This window comes from Gracilinanus agilis, chromosome 1, assembly GCF_016433145.1.
Source record: "Gracilinanus agilis isolate LMUSP501 chromosome 1, AgileGrace, whole genome shotgun sequence".
NCBI lineage: Eukaryota > Metazoa > Chordata > Mammalia > Didelphimorphia > Didelphidae > Gracilinanus > Gracilinanus agilis.
In genome coordinates this window covers 795718850-795740783 of record NC_058130.1, presented here as the reverse complement: position 1 = coordinate 795740783, position 21934 = coordinate 795718850, and the positions used below count along the sequence as shown (strand labels likewise).

The 21934-nt window shown below is 38.8% G+C and overlaps 1 protein-coding gene across 1 annotated transcript in view; it reads right to left on the bottom strand.

The window, feature by feature from the left end:
• Positions 1 to 2272: 2272 nt before the first annotated feature.
• LOC123230541 (zinc finger protein 345-like) overlaps positions 2273 to 21934 on the bottom strand; it is a 92794-nt gene continuing 73132 nt past the window's right edge. The window contains exons 3-7 of the mRNA XM_044656674.1: positions 9477 to 9531; positions 7085 to 7180; positions 4085 to 4299; positions 2540 to 4048; positions 2273 to 2383 (exon numbers count right to left, since the gene is read on the bottom strand). Of these exons, the coding sequence (XP_044512609.1) occupies positions 2273 to 2383; positions 2540 to 4048; positions 4085 to 4299; positions 7085 to 7180; positions 9477 to 9531 (1986 nt within the window). The remainder of the gene's footprint in view (positions 2384 to 2539; positions 4049 to 4084; positions 4300 to 7084; positions 7181 to 9476; positions 9532 to 21934) is intronic.

Below are 21934 nucleotides of genomic sequence, written 5' to 3'. Positions count from 1 at the left end.
TTTTTAATGTTAAAAATTATTTGCTTTCTAATTGAGAAAAAATAAAATGATACAAAATACCAAAAAAACAGGTCCAGGCAAATATTTCTTCATTATCCAATGGTGACTTTCTTCAAGCTGGCATTAAATCATTAATGACTATGCTCTGGATCTAGTCTGCAAAACTCTTCCAATTCATTTAACTATTCATTAGCTGACCCACAAACATATATTTTCCAAAAGAATGCTATAACTTTTGTCAAATGCTTGGCTAAATCCTAGAGGAAACAATGTAGAATATTCTTACAATTAACAAAATTAATATCCTAGTCAAATAAGAAATAAGGTTAGTTGGGCATGATCTATTATCAGCCATAGTTTATAATCACAACTTCCTTCTTTAATATTTTTTCTCACTTAATAGAATTTAATATTTTAATCATATTGAAGTTGTATTTATTGATTTAACTGCTCTTTGTTGAACTAATAATTTCAGTTCTTGAATAAGTTCAATTCTTGAAGGTGTAGGAGTAAAAGTGAATAAATATTCCTCATATTTTAAATTAAAGGATTTAATTATTTAAAAAATGAGAGGGAAAGGGATTCCTTCAGCCAAGCAAGCAGAGTACAGAGCCAGAGACCCACAATGGCCACACTTTTAACAAAAGCCTAAAAAGAGCCCCACAGAGTGGGTCTCTGAAAAATTTATCTCCCAAGCCTCTGTACATCAAGTGAGGATGTACTTAAAAGGATGCTGGGAGTGTAGCTCAAGTGTGGCAAAATTTCCACCTGCACAATGGGAAATATTGACAGGTTAACACTTTGGCTCAAATTGAATTACATAAGTTTTGATAGGGATAAAAGCACATCCTTGGTTTGGGGTCCAAAATACAAACTTCACAAGTGTATGATGATGTAGCATGGCTAGACAGTGGTTTTCTAAAGGAGATCTTGGGAGTTTGGTGGAATCCAAGCTGGATGTAAGCTAGAAATGTGTTGTGGAGGCTATTAAATCTAATGGAATTAGAGACTGCAAGAAGACCAAAACAGTAACATTTCCTCATGTTGAGGTTCTTTCTCCCTTTTGCAGACCATTCATTTTCACCACATAAGTAGCACAGACCTTAATGCAAAATAGGCTGAAGATTTCACAGGTAAGTGACGAGTTAAAAATTGTATAGATCACTGTAATTATATAACATGTTATACTGGCCTCTGGGTGCAACTAGTCCACAGTGTTAAGCAGATTGGTGATTTTCTAGGGAAAATAATTACTTTGATAATGCATTCAAATGAACAGAAGTCACTGGAATGTCAATAATTTTATTACATATTTGAAATCCACAATATCACTTGTTATCTTTTAATTTTTTCTTTATATGAACTTTTTTTAAAACCTTACACAGGAAATGCTAGTTATAAATGATTTCTATAGGATAAAAACATTATTTCCTTCCTCAATTAACTCCTCTTGAGATCTAGATGCTATGAAAGGATGAATTAAGGCATACAAGAATGGGGTTAGAATTTTTAAAAACTCAGGAAGAAACAATTTTGGATTTAATATAACAAAATGTAACTATTTTACACCTCATAACTTTATTAATTTATCATTTGTTCATAAATTCTTCCCATATCAACAAATTGATCTGAAATGTAAACTATTCTATGCTTTCTTAACTTTTTATGTCATAACACTTTAAATCTAAATCATATGTCCATTTGGACCTCATCTTAGCAAAGCTAATGACATAGTAGATTGAATTTTTTGGTTTTGAAAAAGGTCAGAACTCAGTGTGAATATCTGTGATTTCTGGGATGTATTGTATAAGAGGAAAAAATATGAGACTTGTTTCCTCACTGCTCCATTTATCTTGTTTTTCGGTGGCAACCATTAGGGCACCATAGCCATGCTCACAGGGAAGGCCAGCCATTAACAAAACTGGAAGAGAAGAGCTTGGAAATCCATTCTTGCCTCAGTTTATCAAACTTTTCCTCTGACCACTAACAAATCTCCTCTCAGGAAAGGCTTTCTATTTTGCTAGGCCATACAGTGAGCAGTGCAGTGAGACATCACCCTGCCACAATCCCGCGAGTTTTCAAATTAATTGCTCCCTTTTTCCTGTTGCCATTCTATCCTCAATCAATGGTTTCCATCATAGAATGCTCACCTCTGTGTCCTGGCCAGGCTGACACCAGCTATTCTGCCCCAGAAAGGGGAGAGAGTAAATTTCATTCACACAACAGCAAGATTGAAGGTGCATGTGAAAATCTTTCCACATAGCTTGTATTTCTAAGGTTCCACCCCAGTATGAATTTTCAGATCTACAGTGAGGTGGGAATTACAAATGAATGCCTTTCCACATTGCTTACATTCATAAGGTCTCTTCCCAGTGTGCATTCTCTGATGGACAGCAAGAGTGGAGCAGCAATTGAATTCCTTTCCACACTGCTTGCATTCATAAGGTTCCTCCCCAGTGTGGATTCTCAGATGAACAGCAAGGTCAGAACTCTTATGGAACATCTTTCTACACTGCTTGCATTCGTAAAGTTTTTCCACATTGTGGATTCTCTGATGGACAGCAAGATTGTATCTCCGACTGAATGTCTTTCCACACTGTCTGCATTCATAAGGTTTCTCCCCAGTGTGGATTCTCTGATGGACAGCAAGTTTGGAGTTCTGACAGAATGTCTTTCCACACTGCATGCATTCATAAGGTTTCTCCCCAGTGTGGATTCTCTGATGTACAGCAAGGTTGGAGCTCCGATGGAATGTCTTTCCACATTTCTTGCATTCATAAGGTTTCTCCCCAGTATGGATTCTCTGATGTAGACTAAGATGGGATCTCTGACTGAATGCCTTTCCACAATGGTTGCATTCATAAGGTTTCTCCCCAGTGTGGATTCTCTGATGGACAGCAAGGTTGGAGCTCCGATGGAATGTCTTTCCACATTTTTTGCATTCGTAAGGTTTCTCCCCAGTGTGGATTCTCTGATGAAGACTAAGATGGGATATCTGACTGAAAGCCTTTCCACAGTGGTTGCATTCATAAGGTTTCTCCCCAGTGTGGATTCTCTGATGGACAGCAAGATTGGAGTTATGACAGAATGTTTTTCCACATTGTTTGCATTCATAAGGTTTCGTGCCAGTATGTATTCTCTGATGTACAGCAAGACTAGAGCTGCAACTGAATGCCTTTCCACAGTGGTTGCATTCATAAGGTTTCTCCCCAGTGTGGATTCTCTGATGGACAGAAAGTTTGGAGTTATGACAGAATGTCTTTCCACACTGCTTGCATTCATAAAGTTCCTTGCCAGTATGAATTCTCTGATGTACAGAAAGACTGGATCGGGAACTGAATGCTTTCCCACATGGCTTGCATTCATAAGGCTTCTCCCCAGTGTGCATTCTCTGATGGGTAGCAAGATGGGAGCTCTGATGGAAAGTCTTTTCACACTGCTTGCATTCATAAGGCTTTCCCTCAGTGTGGATTCTCTGATGTACAGAAAGAGTAGAGCTCTGACTAAATGTCTTTCCACAGTGGTTGCATTCATAAGGTTTCTCCCCAGTGTGGATTCTATGATGTACAGCAAGACTGGAGTTCTCTGTGAATAACTTTCCACAGTGGTTGCATTCATAAGGCTTCTCCCCAGTGTGGATTCTCTGATGTACAGCAAGACTAAAGCTCCGACGGAATGTTTTTCCACATTCCTTGCATCCATAAGGTTTCTCCCCAGTGTGGATTCTATGATGTACAGCAAGATCAGAGCTCTGATGGAATGTTTTTCCACATTCCTTGCATCCATAAGGTTTCTCCCCAGTGTGGATTCTCTGATGTACAGCAAGATTGGAGTCCCGACTGAATGTCTTTCCACAGTGCTTGCATTCATAAGGTTTCTCTCCAGTGTGGATTCTCTGATGTAGACTAAGATGGGATCTCTGACTGAATGTTTTTCCACACTGCTTACATTCAAAAGGTTTCTCCCCAGTGTGGATTCTCTGATGTACAGCAAGATCAGAGCTCCGACAGAATGTCTTTCCACACTGAATGCATTCATAAGATTTCTTCCCAGTGTGAATTCTCTGATGTCTAGCAAGACTGACCCTATACATAAAAGGCTTTCCACACTCATTTCCACTAGATTTTTCCTCACTGTGCATTCTTTGATGTTCAATATGAGATGAATTTTGAGGTGCAACACAGAATTCTCTGAAAGCAAAGTTAACAAGACCATCACTCATGAATCTTTGTAGGTCCAAGTCTTCCACAGGAAAGCTCATCACTGTTGGATTCGCCTTCACTTCAGGTCTGACCTCTCCTAAAAGAAACAAAGGGGAAAACATGCAATATAGAGTGACATATATACCTATATAAATTTATCTCCTTTCCTCAACAGTAAGAAAATAAACCACTTTATATCCTGTTTCCTAAAGTAAAAAGAAAAGTCTTCCAACTGAAATGGGCACAATCCATCCTTTGAAAATGCCATTACCTCAAATCTAAAGAACATTTCAAATAACAAAGAGACTTACATGTGATCTCATTGGTTCTTCATAACAAATCTGGGATTTTGGACAGGCAAGCTTTATTAAATTCCTAATTCAGACCATAACCTCAGAAAGGCTGGTTGAGTGACTTCACCCAAAATCTTAGCAGCTGAGACCAAATCTTGTGACTGGGAACACTCAGTTCAGAGTACTAGGCAATTTATTTTCAATCTTTTTGCTTTCATTTTCATTATCTATACATTCAATCCTCTTTTCATTGGATGATACCATTGAATACATGTAGACTAAATAATCTTGTTATTTTAAAATTTAGCTTCTATGTAAGCATTATGTAATTTCCTTCATGATTGCTTTGAACTTTATTTTTTGTTCCAGTATCTGAGATTAGATGAAGAAATTCAGTACTCTTTTTTGCATTTATAATAGACATAAAAGAGATTTTGTTCTGTTCCCTACTCATTCAGAGTAGTCATTACTTTTCTTTAAATGTCTCTCTTCACTAAAATAAAATCCTTTGGCTAAATGAAATTTAAACAAAATCACGGAATTTCCCATGTTTACAAATGTCATATACAGTAAATTGAGTCCATGATCCTTTTATAAGGAAATGGGCAAGAAAGCTCATACAATTCTCTATTACCACCCTTTAAATAGATACTAGAGTTTTAATGACATTCTTCTTAAAAATTCCAATACAGGCGGAGGTGCATTTTCGTTGTACCTCAGAAACTTGCTAGGACTTTTAAGCCTGGGCAAGTCAAAGGAGTTGTGTTGGCCTCAGGCTCCTTAACTATAACATGCACATGATACTATTAAGTGACTCCTAGGGTTCCTATGAGACTCTGTTAAGATAATATTTATAAAGTGTATGATACATACTAGAGGGAATATGCATATGGTGATGTTTATTTTTATAATTAGAATTTGGATTATTTCCTTCTTTGATTGCTTTTCTCCTTAAACTCTCATTCTCTTCACTCCTCTAGTTCCTGATTTCTCTTTTAAATTAAATGCATTTTGATTCCCCAACACTCCTTTCTCCCTGAATCAACTCAGAATGAGATTAAGGATCTTGTGCTTCTTTCTAAACCATCTCCATGTCTGGGTTCTAGACTGTGAGCTCCAGGACAGCCCAGACTGGTGTTTCCCTTCCTCTGTATGCTCAGGGCTTAGTACAATTCTTGGAACATATTTATTTTTTAATACATGTTTACTGATTGGGCCCAGGGCTTATGTCAGACCCAACCTCTACCAGGATCCTTGCATTATGGTTCCTCTCCTGGAAGGAAAATACATGCTCTGGCCTCAGGCATGTTTCTGTACCTCTCTTGCCCTTATGTCTCAGCAGTCAACAATAACTCCATTCGAACTAGAGCAGACCCAATCCTGAAGATCCCAGAGGATTCTCTCTAGGATTTCATCTCCCTAAAGTGAGGTGCTATGGTGACTTGATTGTCCAAGAACAGGAAAACGACAGAGACACAGAGACCAGGAAAGGGCCTGGAGCTGATGATTTAGGGAAAGCTTAGCCTTCGATCTCTTCTAAGTAAGCCAGCATTCTTCACTCCTGCTTATGGGCTGCAAGTCAATGGAGAGAAGGAAAATCAGGAAACAAGCTATCTGACTCCACTCTACATTGAGGCTCCCTGACCTCAGCTGGGTCCTCACCATAGCAAGACAATCCTGTGGCATCTGTGTCAAGATTTCCCTTTGCCACTCACCATACCAGCCTTCTAAATATTTCCCTGGTCTCCAGATCTCCCTCCTGGATTTCTCCCAAACCCTGCCTGACCTTCTGAGCTGAAAACATGGCCTCATATTCCACTGAACAAAAGCTAGAGCTCTCTGCAGAGCTCTCATCTCCACCACATCTCACCCAGCTCAGCTGCCTCGTTTTCCTCTCTGACCTCAGGAACAGAGGAAAAGGTCATTCTTCTCCTAGCTAAAGAAGTTCTCTTTCCATGGAAAAAGAAGCCTATTCATTCACTCATTTAACTACCAGAAAGTGATGCAGAGTGAAAAGAGCAGAACCAGGAGAACCATATATACAAAAACGGATACACTCTGGCATAATCAAATGTAATGGACTTTTCTATTAGCAGGAATGCAATGATCCAGGACATTTCTGAGGGACTTATAAGAAAGAACACTATCCACATCCAGAGAAAGAACGGTGGGAGTAGAAACACAGAAGAAAATCAACTGCTTGATCACATGGATCGATGGGGATATAACTGGGGATGTAGACTCTAAATGATCACCCTAGTACAAATATTAATAATATGGAAATAGGTCTTGATCAATGACATCTAAAACACAGTGTAATTGCAGTTTGGCTACAAGACTGGATTGGGAAGAGAGGAGGGAAAGAACAGGAATCATGTAACCACTGAAAAATTTTCTTAATCAATTAAATAAAATTTTTAAAAACATTACAATAAAAATTAAAAATTAAAAATAAAATAAAATATAAAACCTCTGAAAAAGAATTCCAAGTTGGTTCTTTCTGCCCCCAAATCTAGCACTAGCTTCACCAGAGCACACAGAAGCCTCTGGTCACTCCAACTCTCCCACACCTCTTTTCCCATCCCTCACCTGGGCAGCAGCTCCTCAGGCCTTCTTGCTTCAGCATCCATGGGGCTTCCCTCTGCTCCAAAGAAGAGAGCATGTCTTCTGGGGGAGCTGGAAGCCCTGTGCATGAGGAATCAGTCAGGGAGAAGGACATTACTGAGTTAACTTTAGGGAAATGATGAGGAGTCCAGTGACTCCACTTAGAGACTCTGTCCATGGGGTTCCCACATAAGTCTGCCCTCACACCTCAGTGTGTATAATGTAGGAGCCCAGGGTAGGATGTGCCCGTTACCCTGCTGGGGGACCATGAATGAACAACAGCCCTCCTCCCCAATCCTGTTCTGGTCTATTCTGGCAGAAACTCCTAAACTCCAACACTGGGTCTGAGGGTCACAGTTCTGGGTCAATCTGAAACCCCAGAGAGAGGGACCTTGGGGCACTGGCTTTTGTCCTACCACTCTGCCTGCTCCTCCCTAACCCTAACACCATTCTAAGCCTCAGGGACTCTTCTCTCAGGGAGTCTCTGCCTCCTCTCCTAGGTAACTCAACAATCCTTATTGGGCCCAATACTGTCTCTCAGCCAGTCCATTCATCTTGAAAATGACAAGGGAGGGCAAGCACAGCATGTGAGAGGCTTACTGGGACCCCTGGAGGAGAGTCTCCCCAGCATATAGGGTGACGAGAGGGGGATAGGTCAGGGAACCAATCTGGAACCAGAATGTTAGTTCAAGGGCATTTTCTTCAAAGAAGGCTGGACTCATTCCATAGTTTCCATTATCAGGAAATGAGAGGCAGCTACAAGGGGAAGGGACAGGGGACAAGAATTAGAGGCAAGAAGGCCTCAGTTTACATTTCACCATAAACAGCTCTTTATGGGTGCCTCAGAACAACCCACTTAATCAAATCTATATCCTCATCTGTAAAATGGGGATAATTGTGTACCTGAATTAGGAAGATGAAGGTGAAGAAGTGCCATAATATTACAGAGAAAACCTCAGCAGAGCCCTGGGACAGGAGCAGGTCGTTATAAATGCTTAATCCCTTCCTTCCCTTCTTCACTGGCTCTGCTGGAGGCTAAGAGTAATAGGAAAGAAGACTTAAGGTCACACTGTCTGTCTTGGGGTGTAATGAAATAGGGGGCTATAGCTAATAATAATAATAGAAGGAAGAGGCTAGCTATGGAGAGGAAAGTATGGGCCAGTACCAGGGCTGGGCTTGAAACTGAATGTAAATGAATCAAGGATCCAGCAACCAGCCTAGCAGAGAGGTAGGTACCAAGCTCCTTTAAGTTGAATATTCTACAGTCCCTATCCTGACAGGAAAGTGACTCCTATTGGTGTATGTAAGAATCAGACAGGAAGGGAGATATGGCACTTCCTGTTCAACAGTAATGGAGTTTATTCATGCTGCAGCACTTCAGAATGTTCAGGTAGCCATCCCTGCTTGGCCTGAGATGATGGCAGGCAATAACAACAACGTTCTAAGATTAATGCTAAAGGGTTTATTGATAATGGGGTATAGGTGAAAGGGTACTGGAAAGGGGGTTAGGCAAAACTAAGAACTAAGGACAGATAACTTCTCAGTCTTAAGATGCTGAAAGGTCTTTCCTGAATGCTCCTCTACTGACTCAGGGCGGACAGCCCTAGGTCAGAATGATGTGGTCTTTTAGGTGATAAATACAACTATTCTTTGCCTAAAGGGATAGTTTGGTTTGCCAGATGTGATGTTAGTATTTGCCTGCAGAGTTAGTTTGATCCTATCTAGCCTAAAGTACCCATGTTCCCACTCCCACACTGGGTTCCAAACCTGAAGAGGTAGAAGGGCAAAGTGAGAAGAGAAGCAAATCAAGGTCTGCAAGCTCTTTTATACCCTGGCTTCCAACTGCCAGGTGGCACAAGTCTCCTTGCTCATGCCAGGTTCTATATTCTAACTAGGGCAAACTGCAAACTTTCCCCACGCAAATATGACAGTATGATTTTCCATATTACAGGGGTCACTGAGGAGCTGTGAGCTTTGAGTTTATGCTGGTTAAAGAGAAAAAGATCCCCAATAGAGGGGGAAAAGGTTAGAAGGAAAACCCTCCTGAACAGTTTTCCCAGATGGGTCTGGGAGATACAATTCTAGGTAAGATAGAGGCAAGACAGAATCAGCTCTGAGATTACTTCCATGTCTGAGATTCTCCAACACTCATTTGATCTCAGGACTTCAGGAGCACCAAAGGGAGCCCCCAAGGTCCCATTACACAATGCAAACTCGTTTTGCAGGAGAACCAGGCAGCAGGAGGACCCTGGCTCTGGAACTCAGCTACCATCCCTCATTCCTACCTCATGACTGAAAACTGCTCCCAACCATGCCTACTGCTGAGGTTGTTATTTCCTTGGATGGCAGACTCGGGCAGCAGGGAGAGGCTCCTTACCCACAGAGAGCAGGTTCCGGACATTCTCCACCATCACCTCCTTGTACAGCTCCTTCTGGGGAGGGGACAAGAGGCGCCACTCCTCCTGTGTGAAGTCCACAGCCACATCCTTGAAAGTCACCACCTCCTAGAGCAGCCCAAGGCAGAGCACAGAGGCCTGAAAGTTACATCACAATGCAGAGCCCACCTCTGATCAGTTACAGGAGGAAACTGACACACGGAGAAGGGAGGGGCCCAAAGGTCCCGCCCTTTGTCAGTGTCAGAGCCAGCACTAGAAGCTGAGTCTGTAAGAGCCCAATGGAGGTTTGAGAGAAGCAGCTCTAGGATGCTCAGGAGAGAAGCCGAGGAGTTTCTAGTGTGTGAAAGGAAATCTCTAGGGGACCCCCAGTACAGCCTGGATCCCCAGGGCCCACCAAGGTGGGGTGTAGGAGTCAGTCACGTTTCTGTGGCCCTGATGCTGTGTCCCAGGGCAGCCAGGGTCAGTGTGAGAGTCACTGTGCCAGAGCCCGAGTCATGGAGGTGGGAGCTGAGGAAGGTAAAAGGGAGGAGAGGGGGCTTTTGTGCCTCCCCCGGAACTAACTGGCTCTCTGGGATGGGGGTTTGTCTCTGAGCTTTCCTGATCTCTTGATTTCTGGCAAGTTCAGCCTGAGCAAGCTCAATTGAGGAGATCTAGAAAGGCTGAGACATCTCTCTTTCTAATTCTCTTTACTAATAAATGCTCATCAGTCTGGTAATGAGCCCCCAGATCTGTTTTTACTTATATACTCTGGAAGGCACAAGAAAGCAGAGAATATGTCCAGGGAGCACAGGGACTCAGGATGCAGCCCAGGTGGCCTTTCCTCAGAGAAGGCTGAGCCTATCTTGGATCATTTACTTATTGATCCTACTTAACAGGAACTGCTTTTGTCCAGTAACTGCCTGAGTCCTGGTTCTCTGCCTCCTGACTCAGCTACACATTCAGCCAACCTAAAATAGGGGAAGTACAGAATCAAGCTCTGGGGCACTTTATCACTGTTCTGGCCTCATTCCAAGGCATTGCTGGCCCCTTATTACTGATTACTCCACTCAGTCACAGTGTCACACAGAAAAAAAACAACTGCTTAACCACACGGGTCAATGGAGACATGACTGGGGACATAGACTCCAAGCCGGGGATGGCAAAGCTATGACACGCAGCTGCATGCGGCCACATACAAAGAAGTCTGGGGCCACATGCCAACGATGAAACATTTCCTGTAGTGTAGTGTAGATACTCTGTGCACTATAGATGACAATTCTACCTATATTAATTTACCTATTTTGGTTTATTAAATATAGTTCTACATTACAATCATACATTTTTGTTATTTAAACTATAAATATTGTGAAGTTATGTTTTTTTGGCGAATTTTGACTCACAAATTTCAAAAGATTGCCCATTACTGCTCTAAGCGATCACCCTAATGCAAATATTAATATGGAAATAGATCTTGATAGATGACACATGTAAAACCCTGTGGAATTGCTCATTGGCTACGGGAGGGGGAAGGGAGGGAATGAACATGAATCATGGAACCATGGAAAAATATTCTAAATTAAATAAAAATTTTCAAATAAAAAAAATAGGTTTTTTTTTTTTTTATCTAAGTTTGTCCCAATTTTGCCACATTCCCTCCAACATTTATTACTCTTGCCTGCTGTCATTTTAGCCAATCTGCTAGGGGTGAGGTGGTACCTCAGAGTTGTTTTGATTTGCATTTCTCTAATTATTAGAGATTTAGAACACTTTCTCATGTGCTTATTGATAGTTTTGATTTCTTTATCTGAAAAATGCCTATTCATGTCCCTGGCTCTCTAAGTTTGTGATGTTCACTGCTGTAATTGGATGGATAATTCCTATACCACTGGAAGCTTTAGGATGGACAATCAGGATTGTGTAATACAGCAATAAAGACCAGATCCACCTCGACTCTATCCCCCTATAAGTGTGCAGGCTGATCTAATTTGTAAAAAATATCAAGGCTATCTTAGTTCATAATTTAAATTCAAACATCCTTTACACACTGTAAGGATATAACAAATCTTTATATTTGCCATGTGAAATCTCTTCATCTCTGTAAGAAATCTTAAAATGAAATTGATAATAGATAACAATCTATGTGTTAATGGAATTAAAAAGAAAAAATTCAGTTCATTCACTCAAGGATCTTAAAGTCTGAATTGAAAATGTAAGGAACTAAATTTAGGGGTTTGACTAAATATGTGAGGATTCTAAAATAATATGGTGGTCGCTGATTTAAAAATATCATTGCTCAAGTCAAAATGACTCTTAATAGCTTTATTTACAAAGAGATAGAAAGAGTGAAAGTAGAGAGATGCAAAAAGGGGGTAGAGATGATGTCTAGCATATCACACTAAATATTGCTCCAGTGCTCAGCTCAGCCCAGCGGAGCTTGTTAACCCTCCACTGGAGAACCTGATTTCCAACCATTTGGCCTTCTCTAAGAGGGGAAGGCGTCTCTGGAACTAATCTCTCTCCAGAAGCCAGGAAATGAAAACCAGATACTCACTCACCCAAGAGGCAATCCAAGTCCCAAATTACCTCTGAGAGGCAGGTCACCAGTTGAAGATGACTATGGAAGACCACTAAAGAAGATCAGGACTTTTATAGTCATTTTCTGTCCCTTCCCCTCTTCACAGGAGCCAATGAACAGCTCCAAATTGCCTAGCTCTGCCCAGGGGGGTAGAGTCTATGGGATCCACCTCTCACCCTCTAAAGGTGTCAACTCTGTTAATTGAAATTTGGGAGATGCCATTTATAAGTATATATATATATATATATATATATTTTCTATGGACACGTGGGGACCTTAAAACTACATTTCCCGTGGTCCAACGGGTTTCCTGTTTTGGATTACGTATTCAAGGTGAGGGACAGCTTTAAATAGGGGGAAGTGACTGGTCTCTTTAGCTACCTGAGCTCGCAAAGTTACAAAAGGTAAAATGGCTAAGGCGGCAGTTTTGAATTCTTACAAGTGCGTGGTCTAATGATTTTATCCCTATCAGCATGGCTTTAATTAAAATACTAATTTCTATATTTATATCAGTCTTTATCATTTTTAATAATAACAATTTGGCAAACCAGAAGGTCAAAATTCGAACTCTCAGTTTTCCAGATAGCCTTTCAGAAACGATAGCCATGCCTGTTTTTTGGCCATCTTGCTCAGCTTTTTCGGGCAATTTTTTAAAAAAGGAAAGTGGCCTTGCTCGCCATGCTTTCGCTAAAAGCAACAGCACGTTTTTGCCTCAGGTGGGACTCAGCCAGCCAGTCCAGCCCAAACCACCTTGGGAGGTCAGGCCAGCCGATTCTGGCTTCAGGCTTTAAAACCAAAATGCCGGAGCCCAGCCAGTGTGCCTCCACCGCCGCTTCTGACTTCTGACCTGATCTCCCTTCCTGTCGCACCGCAAGCCTGCAAGCATTCCAGTGCCTGCCGAGATCTTCGGAGACTTCACCTCTGCTGCTAAAGACTTGTTAAGTATATTCCCCTTTATCCCTGCATTCTAGCCTCCGCGTGTTTCTCTAAAGACCTAATTTAGGCACCCCCACCCCCACAAGCTCTACACGTGGGATTTTCTAAAAAACTGACCTAAGCTTTTCTCTAGCCCCGAGCCCAGGATTCCACATGGGCGCGCTAGTATTTACACTTCAAACAGGAAGTAAAATGACAAACTTTTTTTGCAATTATTAAGCTCACTCAGGGGAAGAGGTTCACCCCCATACCTACTCAGAACTTTGAACCGAGAGCAAAGACTGATTATAAAAAAAAAAACCTTTCAGAACTGAATGATTTTAAAGAGACTATATCTTACTGCATTTTGCTAATTAGTTTTGTAAATTAATCTTGTTTATTTCCTTGATTTTCCTGTTGCACTGAATCAGTTTAAGTTAATGAAGTTTGTGGCTGCTAGATTAATTCTGTTATGATTTTATTGTAACTCCCAAATAATGAGAAAAATCTATTAGAACTGGCAAGAGGTTTTGACCAGCTTGTTAATCTAATACTCACATTATATTTTCTGCACATTTTTAAGGTTGTAAATTGCCTTATGTATACTGGATTTATAGAGCACATGTCTTTTAAAATTTATTCTGTCTTGGTAATTTTATAGAACTTTGGAAGTTTCCAAGCTTTGAGAATTAACTTGTAATTTTACAAGAGATCTTTTTAACTTTTCCTTTAAATCCTTAAAAATTGTTGTCTTAAAGGATAAAGCTTTTATATATTTTATTATAAGACACGTTATTGCCTTAAATGGGTAGAAGCATTTCCTACCCAGTATTTTTTTTAAAACAGGAAGCCAAGGAGCTCCTGTATATTCTTATCTAAGGATAATTTGGACCAGAAGGCTTCTTTTTTTAAATATCAGATTTTGCTATGGAAGCAATAACAGAATTTGTTGAGAAACTCTTAGCCAAGGTTTACAAGTTGTAACAAGTATATGATTTTTAAACATCATTGTTTATTGTTTTAAAATGTGCTATTGGAAATTATGGTACTCTATTTGAATGTTCATTGTGAATCTGCTATTTGTAAGATCCTTTTACACTCACAGAATGAAAATCTCATTTTTGGATAACATAACCCTTCTAGTTCTAAGCTATATATATTTTTTTGATTTTTTAAAACATTTTTTTTATTAGAGCAATTGATTTTTCCTTTTTCTCATCTTGTACTGGAAGTACATATATAATCATTATTTATCCTTTTTCTGATTCTACAGCGATATAAGCTTAATGCAAATACCTGAGCCTGAGTCTGAGAATATGGGACTGTGATTAAATGCCTCTCTGATTCCAGAAGGGAACATAAAGCCGTTAATTAGTGCTAAAGAAAGCACATGGTCAGAGACTTGACTGACTAAAATCTGCATGGATTGCAAGAGTTCTATGCCAATACTTTAGGGCTTAGAAACTGGGGTTTGAGTCCTGGAGTCCCAGTCTTTTCTAAAATTTTAGAGGACGTGGGTCCCCTCAGCTTAAGTTCCTAAGTCAGCACCTAAGATTGGTTATTTATTTGGCTCACTTCCCTGAAAAGCTGATGGTAAATCAGATCAGAGAGAGACATTTTCCTTAAGTCCTGGCCCTGAATGGGTTATAGCAAACTGCTTAAATCGCTTTCCTTGGGCCTTGATTCAAAGGCCTGTTTATTTCCCTACATTTTTTACACATTTTACATTTCATTCACAAGTTAATTTTTTCTTTTTTCTTGAATTTTATTCTTTTTATTTTGCCAATTAATTTCATACAACCCCCGTAACTTAGCCACTCATCCTTAGCTGACATGAGGTACCCTTTTCAAGGAAAAAAGATGTGTTTAGAATTTTCCTCAGGGGGATATAAGTTAAGTTTTTTAAAATTCGATAATGTAAAAATATATGTATATTTAACCCTTTTAGGAGTAATTTCAGGGGGAAATGTATAATTCTTAGAAGGAAATGTATGTTTTATAATCTATAATGTAAAGTTTAAATTCTTTTGAGAATAATTTCAGGATAAGGATCTTGCCATTTCCCCAGAATCCAGACAACGAACCTGTTTGGTGAAGACACCATGAAGATGCCTGAAAAGCCTTCACTATACCATGAAGACCAAAATTTGAACCTTGGGGTGCAGTTAATTGAATTTATGGGGAGTTGGAATTGAGTGGTATATATTGTTTTAATTGTACACTATAATACCAATAGGGGCTGCCCCCAAATTGGTTTTTTGTATAATGCGGCTAGTTTTATCCATTTGTTTATCCATTTCTTTTATCCCCCAAATTCCTAAAATTTTAGAAGTTGTCTATGTTTACAGGTCCAGCAAAGAAAAAAGACCAACTTTTTTTTTGCCAGACCTCAGGGGGAAATGTTCATTGAAATTTGGGAGATGCCATTTATAAGTATATATATATTTTCTATGGACACGTGGAGACCTTAAAACTACATTTCCCGTGGTCCAACGGGTTTCCTGTTTTGGATTACGTATTCAAGGTGAGGGACAGCTTTAAATAGGGGGAAGTGACTTTGAACTGGTCTCTTTAGCTACCTGAGCACGCGAAGGTACGAAAGGTAAAATGGCTAAGGCGGCAGTTTTGAATTCTTACAAGTGCGTGGTCTAATGATTTTATCCCTATCAGCATGGCTTTAATTAAAATACTAATTTATATTATTATATCAGCCTTTATTATTTTTAATTGTAACAACTCATCATAGAATTCACAAGTTTCTGGTTGATTGGGTTAAAAGGGTGGAACTTTCCAAGTAAGAGATTTGTGAATTCTCTTACTTGATGGCTTACAAGGTGTTAAATAGGGGTGTTTTCAGTTTGGGTTAATCAATTTAAAAGTTGCTGATGCTAGATAAAGAAAAGTCTGATTCGCACTTCACAAAATATATGAAAAAATACCAGCCCATGAATAAAAGTCTCTAATGAAGTGCTGAATTTGAAATCAGACAATTTGAAATCAGGCTGAGTTTGAATACATGCTCAGCTACTTAGTTAATCTGTGAGCTCTGCATCTCACTAAGAAAATTTATAAAATAAGGGCATGAAAATAGATGGCATCTAAAGACCTTTTTAGTGTTCATCCTGTGATCCTATGATGAAATAATGGTAAAAAATTGAAGATAATAGACTACATGGCTGTACATAATAAATTGTCCAACGAATAGTGTAGGTGATGAGTGCTATGAATTAAAATGTGAGCAAAGTCACTTTTTTATGAAATACTGGGAAGAAGCTTGGGTGGGAAAGTGGGAGATACACTAATCAAGGGCTGTAGGTAGGAATTGAAAAAGATAAAGACAATTCTGTACTTAGAAAACTATTATAGAACACCATAAGGTAAAGATACACTGTGAGGACAGTGAATAAAAAGTTCTGTATGAAGCTGAGGGTTCCTTTAACTAATGGAAGTCATGTCTTAGACAGATTGCTTGATAACTGAATTGTGGAGGGCTTTAAATATCAGGCTTGGGAATTTGGATTTTATCCAATGTCAGGGGAAGCCATTGAATACTGCTGAGTCAGGGAGCTCTATAATATATATTACTAGAATTATCCTAAGAATATTATGGAGTAAATTAATTGAGACAACTTACTACCTCATAGTTGGCTTTTTAAATCTTAAAGTACTACTTAAATGTATGTAATTAATATCTGGGGCAGCTAGGTGGCTCAGTGGATAGAGTGCCAGACCTTGAGTCAGTAAGACCTGAAATCAAATCTGGCCTCAGATACTTACTAGTTGTGTGATCCTGGGCAAGTGACTTAACCTATTTCAATATCTTTGCCAGGAAAACATCATAGTCAATACGGTCCATGGGATCACAAAATGTCAAACTTGACTAAACAATGAACCGCAATTACTATCCATGCTATTTAAAAATTTTAAAACTCAGATTCTAAACTTGGTTATTGGTTAATCATGCTGGAGAGGCTATTTGATATACTGGATAATGAAATACATTTAGAATTGGGAGAACTGGATTTACTTGGATATCATCTCAGATATTAGTTGGGAATGGTGGTTGCTTAACCTTTCATCACCTCAGCTTTCTTATCTGTAAAATATGGATAAAGTGACACAAATTTACTCGTTGGGTTGTCTTGAAGATATTACTTTGAAAATCTAAAAACTTTTGGGAAAATTAAAGTATTCTAGTTTTTAGAAAGTCCCAATACTGAAACAATCTAAGACATGAAATTAGTTGATAATAATGGGAATATAAGACTGATAATAATAATTACTACTTAATATGTATTATATTTTCAAGTTTATAATACCTTTTGCTCACTATTTGATAGGTTAGATTTTGCAATTTATATGAACTCCTTTTTACAAATGAAGAAAATGAGCCTCCCCATTACCTTGTTATTAAAAAAACCTTAAACCATTTTCTGTATGTTATTTAAGTTAGGATCCCCAACCTAGCTCCAAGCGCCTGTTTCTTACTCATCTTTATACTCAAAGGTTTAGTGAGGAACAACCTATGATATTCAGCAAATCTTCTGTTACTCTCATTGCACAAGTGACAGCCTTCCATGCCTGAAATGTCCACTTTAATCATTTCTGCCTACTAAAATCTTTAGTTTCTTCCAAACTTCGGCTCTATCACTGAATTCTACACAATATTTTCCCGATTTCCCAATGGCTAAATTCTCCCTCTCTTCCCACGAGAAATTGTATTGTTTTATACATAGTTATCATATATGTATATAAGATGTCCCTTGTCAGCTTTTAAGAGGAGGGATTTTATTTCTTCTGGTTATGCATCCCCAGAGCTTAGCAATACCTGACACATAATAGTCAATAATATTTGTTGATTTATTGATATTTAAATAAAATGGACAGTTCTACTTGGAATAAACTGTGTTTCAGTACAATTAATACATTTGTGATATAAAAGAAGTCTTTCTTTAAAGGAGTAATGCCAGTCTATTCCTAAGTTGTTTTTAGTTATCTCCATCATGGACATTTTACAAAAAAGGATACTCCAAATTTGTATTTCTTAATTCTTTCTGTCTTCTCAAACCTTGAATAGATTTCCAATGTTAGAACATCTCAAACAAGACAAGCATAAATATGTTGAAGCATTTCAAAGAAAAAAAGAGAAGAAAAGTTATAGTTCTTTAAGCAGATGACAATGATTGACAGACAAACATGAAACTGTTTCTTGGAATTTGCATATGCCAAGAAGTATTCATCATATCATCCTGAGATGTAAGAGTATACATCAGGGTCAAAGATGTTTATTTATTATTTTTAGTATTACTTGTCAAATGTTGTTCTCTCAAAGTGGAGCCCCTGGCAAAGCGAATTATTTTATTAGAAACATCAAAAGCATTTTCTAATTTTGACATTGCCTTCTGACTCTGTAATTTCCTTTATTTTAAAATTTCAAGTCAGGCATCCAGACTCTCTCCTCCTCCCCACAGAAGAAAAAGAAAGATGCCCGATTATGTATTATTCACACCTGACATAAGGAATAGTAATATAAAATATCCTATCAGAAGAGATCATTAGAAAGTTCATGCAGGAGGCAGCTGGGTAGCTCAATGGATTGAGAGTCAGACCTAGAGATGGGAGGTCCCAGATTCAAATCCAGTCTCAGACACTTCCCAGCTGTGTGACCCTGGGCAAGTCACTTGACTCCCATTGCCCACCCTCACCACTCTTCTGCCTTGGAGCCAATACACAGAAGTTAAGGGTTTAAAAAAAAAAAGAAAGAAAGTTCATGTAAATCTGATTGTATTTTTCAATATGTCAAATATGTCCCCTCTTTTCCATCCCCATTCTGAATCCCCTTGCTCAAAACTCAGGCAGTACAAAGAGCGATGCTCCAACTGTGAAAACTTGGCTACTCTCAGCAAAGCTGTGATCTGGAACAATCCTGAAAGACATGATAGGAATGCTATCCACATCCAGAGAAAGAACTGTTGGAGTTCGATGGATGCACATCAAAGCATACTATCCTTCACATCAGTGCATTTGTGGTTTTATTTTGGGATTTTGGTTATGCATGAATGTGCTTTTACAATGGCTGATACAGAAGTGTGTTTTGCATGATAAAAATAAATGTAAGATAAAAGAGTGATGCTCTGAGAGGCATATTCAAATGGCAGGATAGCCACTTATTGAATATTCTAGGAGAAATCATTTAGCCTCTTTGAAACTCAGTTTTCTCATTTGTAAAATGGTAAGTTTGGCATAATTTACATCTAAGCTCCATTTATATGATGCAATGATACTGAATGTGCCATTTGGTAATGCAATCTCATTTTTTGAGAAATTCTCATTTTCAACTCCTCTTTTTAACTTTAACTTTTTAACTTTAACTTTTAACTTTTTAACTTTTTAACTTTAACTTCTGCTTCTAACTCATCTTTGAGAACTCCATTTCACTGGCATTTCAGTCAAAATGTGACAGTCAAAAATCTGATGCCTTTTTCCCTCAATTTACTCTAACTCACAGGGGCAGAAGTTGTATTTGGCATGCCCTTTATTTCCAGTGCCACTTCCAGGCTCTGGTTCTTTCAATATCACACAACAACATTTCTGGACAACTAGCCTGTATTCACTTGTTCTTTCTCTCTGTCATTTGTAGACTGCAAGGATACTTCCTCACTTTTCTTAATGATCATGATTTGGACCACATTCCTCCTCAATCCCTTTCCTCTTGTGTCATCACATAATTTAATAACCACTTTAACGATCTTCTAACACTATGTACTCACATCTCTTTGGACTCATCAGCTCCATTTCTACTCTGCTTCAGTTTGGTCATATTATTACTTAGAAATGTTCCATCTCAGATAGATTAAACTCTCAGTTTCCCATCTCTGAAAACAGTTTATAGTCTTACCTTTTTTTATTGCTATTTTGTTTCTCCAATATCCATTCTTCCTCTTCATCATGACCTTTGGTCTAATTATTTCTTCCTATTCTCCCATTACAACAGCCCTGTTCTGGTTATATCTGTCTTGGAATCAGGGGCATCATTAAAAAAAAAAATTAAAACCCTCTTTTCCATCCTTGCATCCTTTAATCACTTGATTTTATACCAAACCAGTGAAATTCCTGTCATATGCTTCCTCTACTCTTAATTTGAAGGAATTAAATTCTCATGTAATCCTGAAGGAAATTGCAAAATCATGCTGAGTTTACTAATGATTTCAATTGGCTCCTCATGGTTGTATTAAAATACTTTATATCTATCTGATTTTTTAGATGCACCTTTTCCTTTCATTTTCATTGTTCAAGTACAGCAGAACCTCCTCAACTGCCTTATAATCCAGCTGAGAACTCGCTATCTTGTCAGCCAGGCTATTAACAGGGTCATGGGAAAGTCTGCCCCATGATTTGCCTGATGCTGAACATTTTGTATCTAAGGTACTCTCCAGATCTAATAGTAACCCTGTTAAAAATAAAGCAAGTTTTTTAGCCTGACAAATCCATTTTTTTTTAATCCATGTTGGCTCTTAATGGATCATCCTCTATTTCTTTTTTTTTAAACATTTTTTTAATATTCATTTTTAACCTGTTTACATGCTTCATGCCCCTACTTTCCCCTTCACCACCCACTATCCCCCCACCCATGGCCGACGCACATTTCCACTGGTTGTAACACGTGTCATCAATCAAGACCTATTTCCAAATTGTTGGTAGTTGCATTGGTGTGGTAGTTTCGAGTCCACATCCTCAATCATGTCCACCCCGACCCATGCGTTCAAACAGTTGTTTATCTTCTATGTTTCCTCTCCTGCAGTCCTTCCTCTGAATGTGGGCAGCATCTTTACCATAAATCCCTCAGAGCTGTCCTGGGTCACTGCATTGCTGCTAGTACAGAAGCCCATTACATTCGATTTTACCACAGTGTATCAGTCTCTGTGTACAATGTTCTTCTGGCTCTGCTCCTTTCGCTCTGCATCAGATCCTGGAGGTCTCTCCATTTCGCCTGGAACTTCTCCAGTTTGTTATTCCTTTTAGCACAATAGTATTCCATCACCCGCATATACCACAATTTGTTCAGCCATTCCTCAATTGAAGGACATCCCCTCCTTTTCCAGTTTTTTGCCACCACAAAAAGTGCAGCTATAAATATTTTTCTACAGGTCTGTTTATCTATGATCTCTTTGGGGTACAAACCCAGCAATGGTATGGCTGGATCAAAGGGCAGGCAGTCTTTTATAGCCCTTTGAGCATGATTCCAAATTGCCATCCAGAATGGTTGGATCAATTCACAACTCCACCAGCAATGCATTAATGTCCCAATTTTGCCACATCCCCTCCAGCATTGATTACTCTCCCCTTCTTTCATTTTAGCCAATCTGCTAGGTGTGAGGTGATACCTCAGAGTTGTTTTGATTTGCATTTCTCTAATTATTAGAGATTTAGAACACTTTCTCATGTGTTTATTGATACTTTTGATTTTTTTACCCTGAATATTGCCTATTCATGTCTCTTGCCCATTTATCAATTGGGGAATGGCTTGATTTTTTATACAATTGCTTTAACTCCTTGTATATTTGAGTAATTAGACCCCTGTCAGAGTTTTTTGTTGTAAAGATTTTTTCCCAATTTGTTGTTTCCCTTCTGATTTCGACTACATTGTTTTTGTTTGTACAAAACCTTTTTAGCTTAATATAATCAAAACCATTTAATTTACATTTTGTAATTTTCTCTAGCTCTTGCTTGGTTTTAATAGAGATCTGACAGGTATACTATTCTGTGTTCACTTAACTTATTTATAGTTTCCCTCTTTATATTCAAGTCATTCACCCATTCTGAATTTATCTTGGTTGTAGGGTGTGAGATGTTGATCTAAACCTAAGCTCTCCCACATTGTTTTCCAAATTTCCCAGCAGTTTATGTCAAATAGTGGATTCATGTCCCAAAAGTTGGGCTCTTTGGGTTTATCATACACTGTCTTGCTGA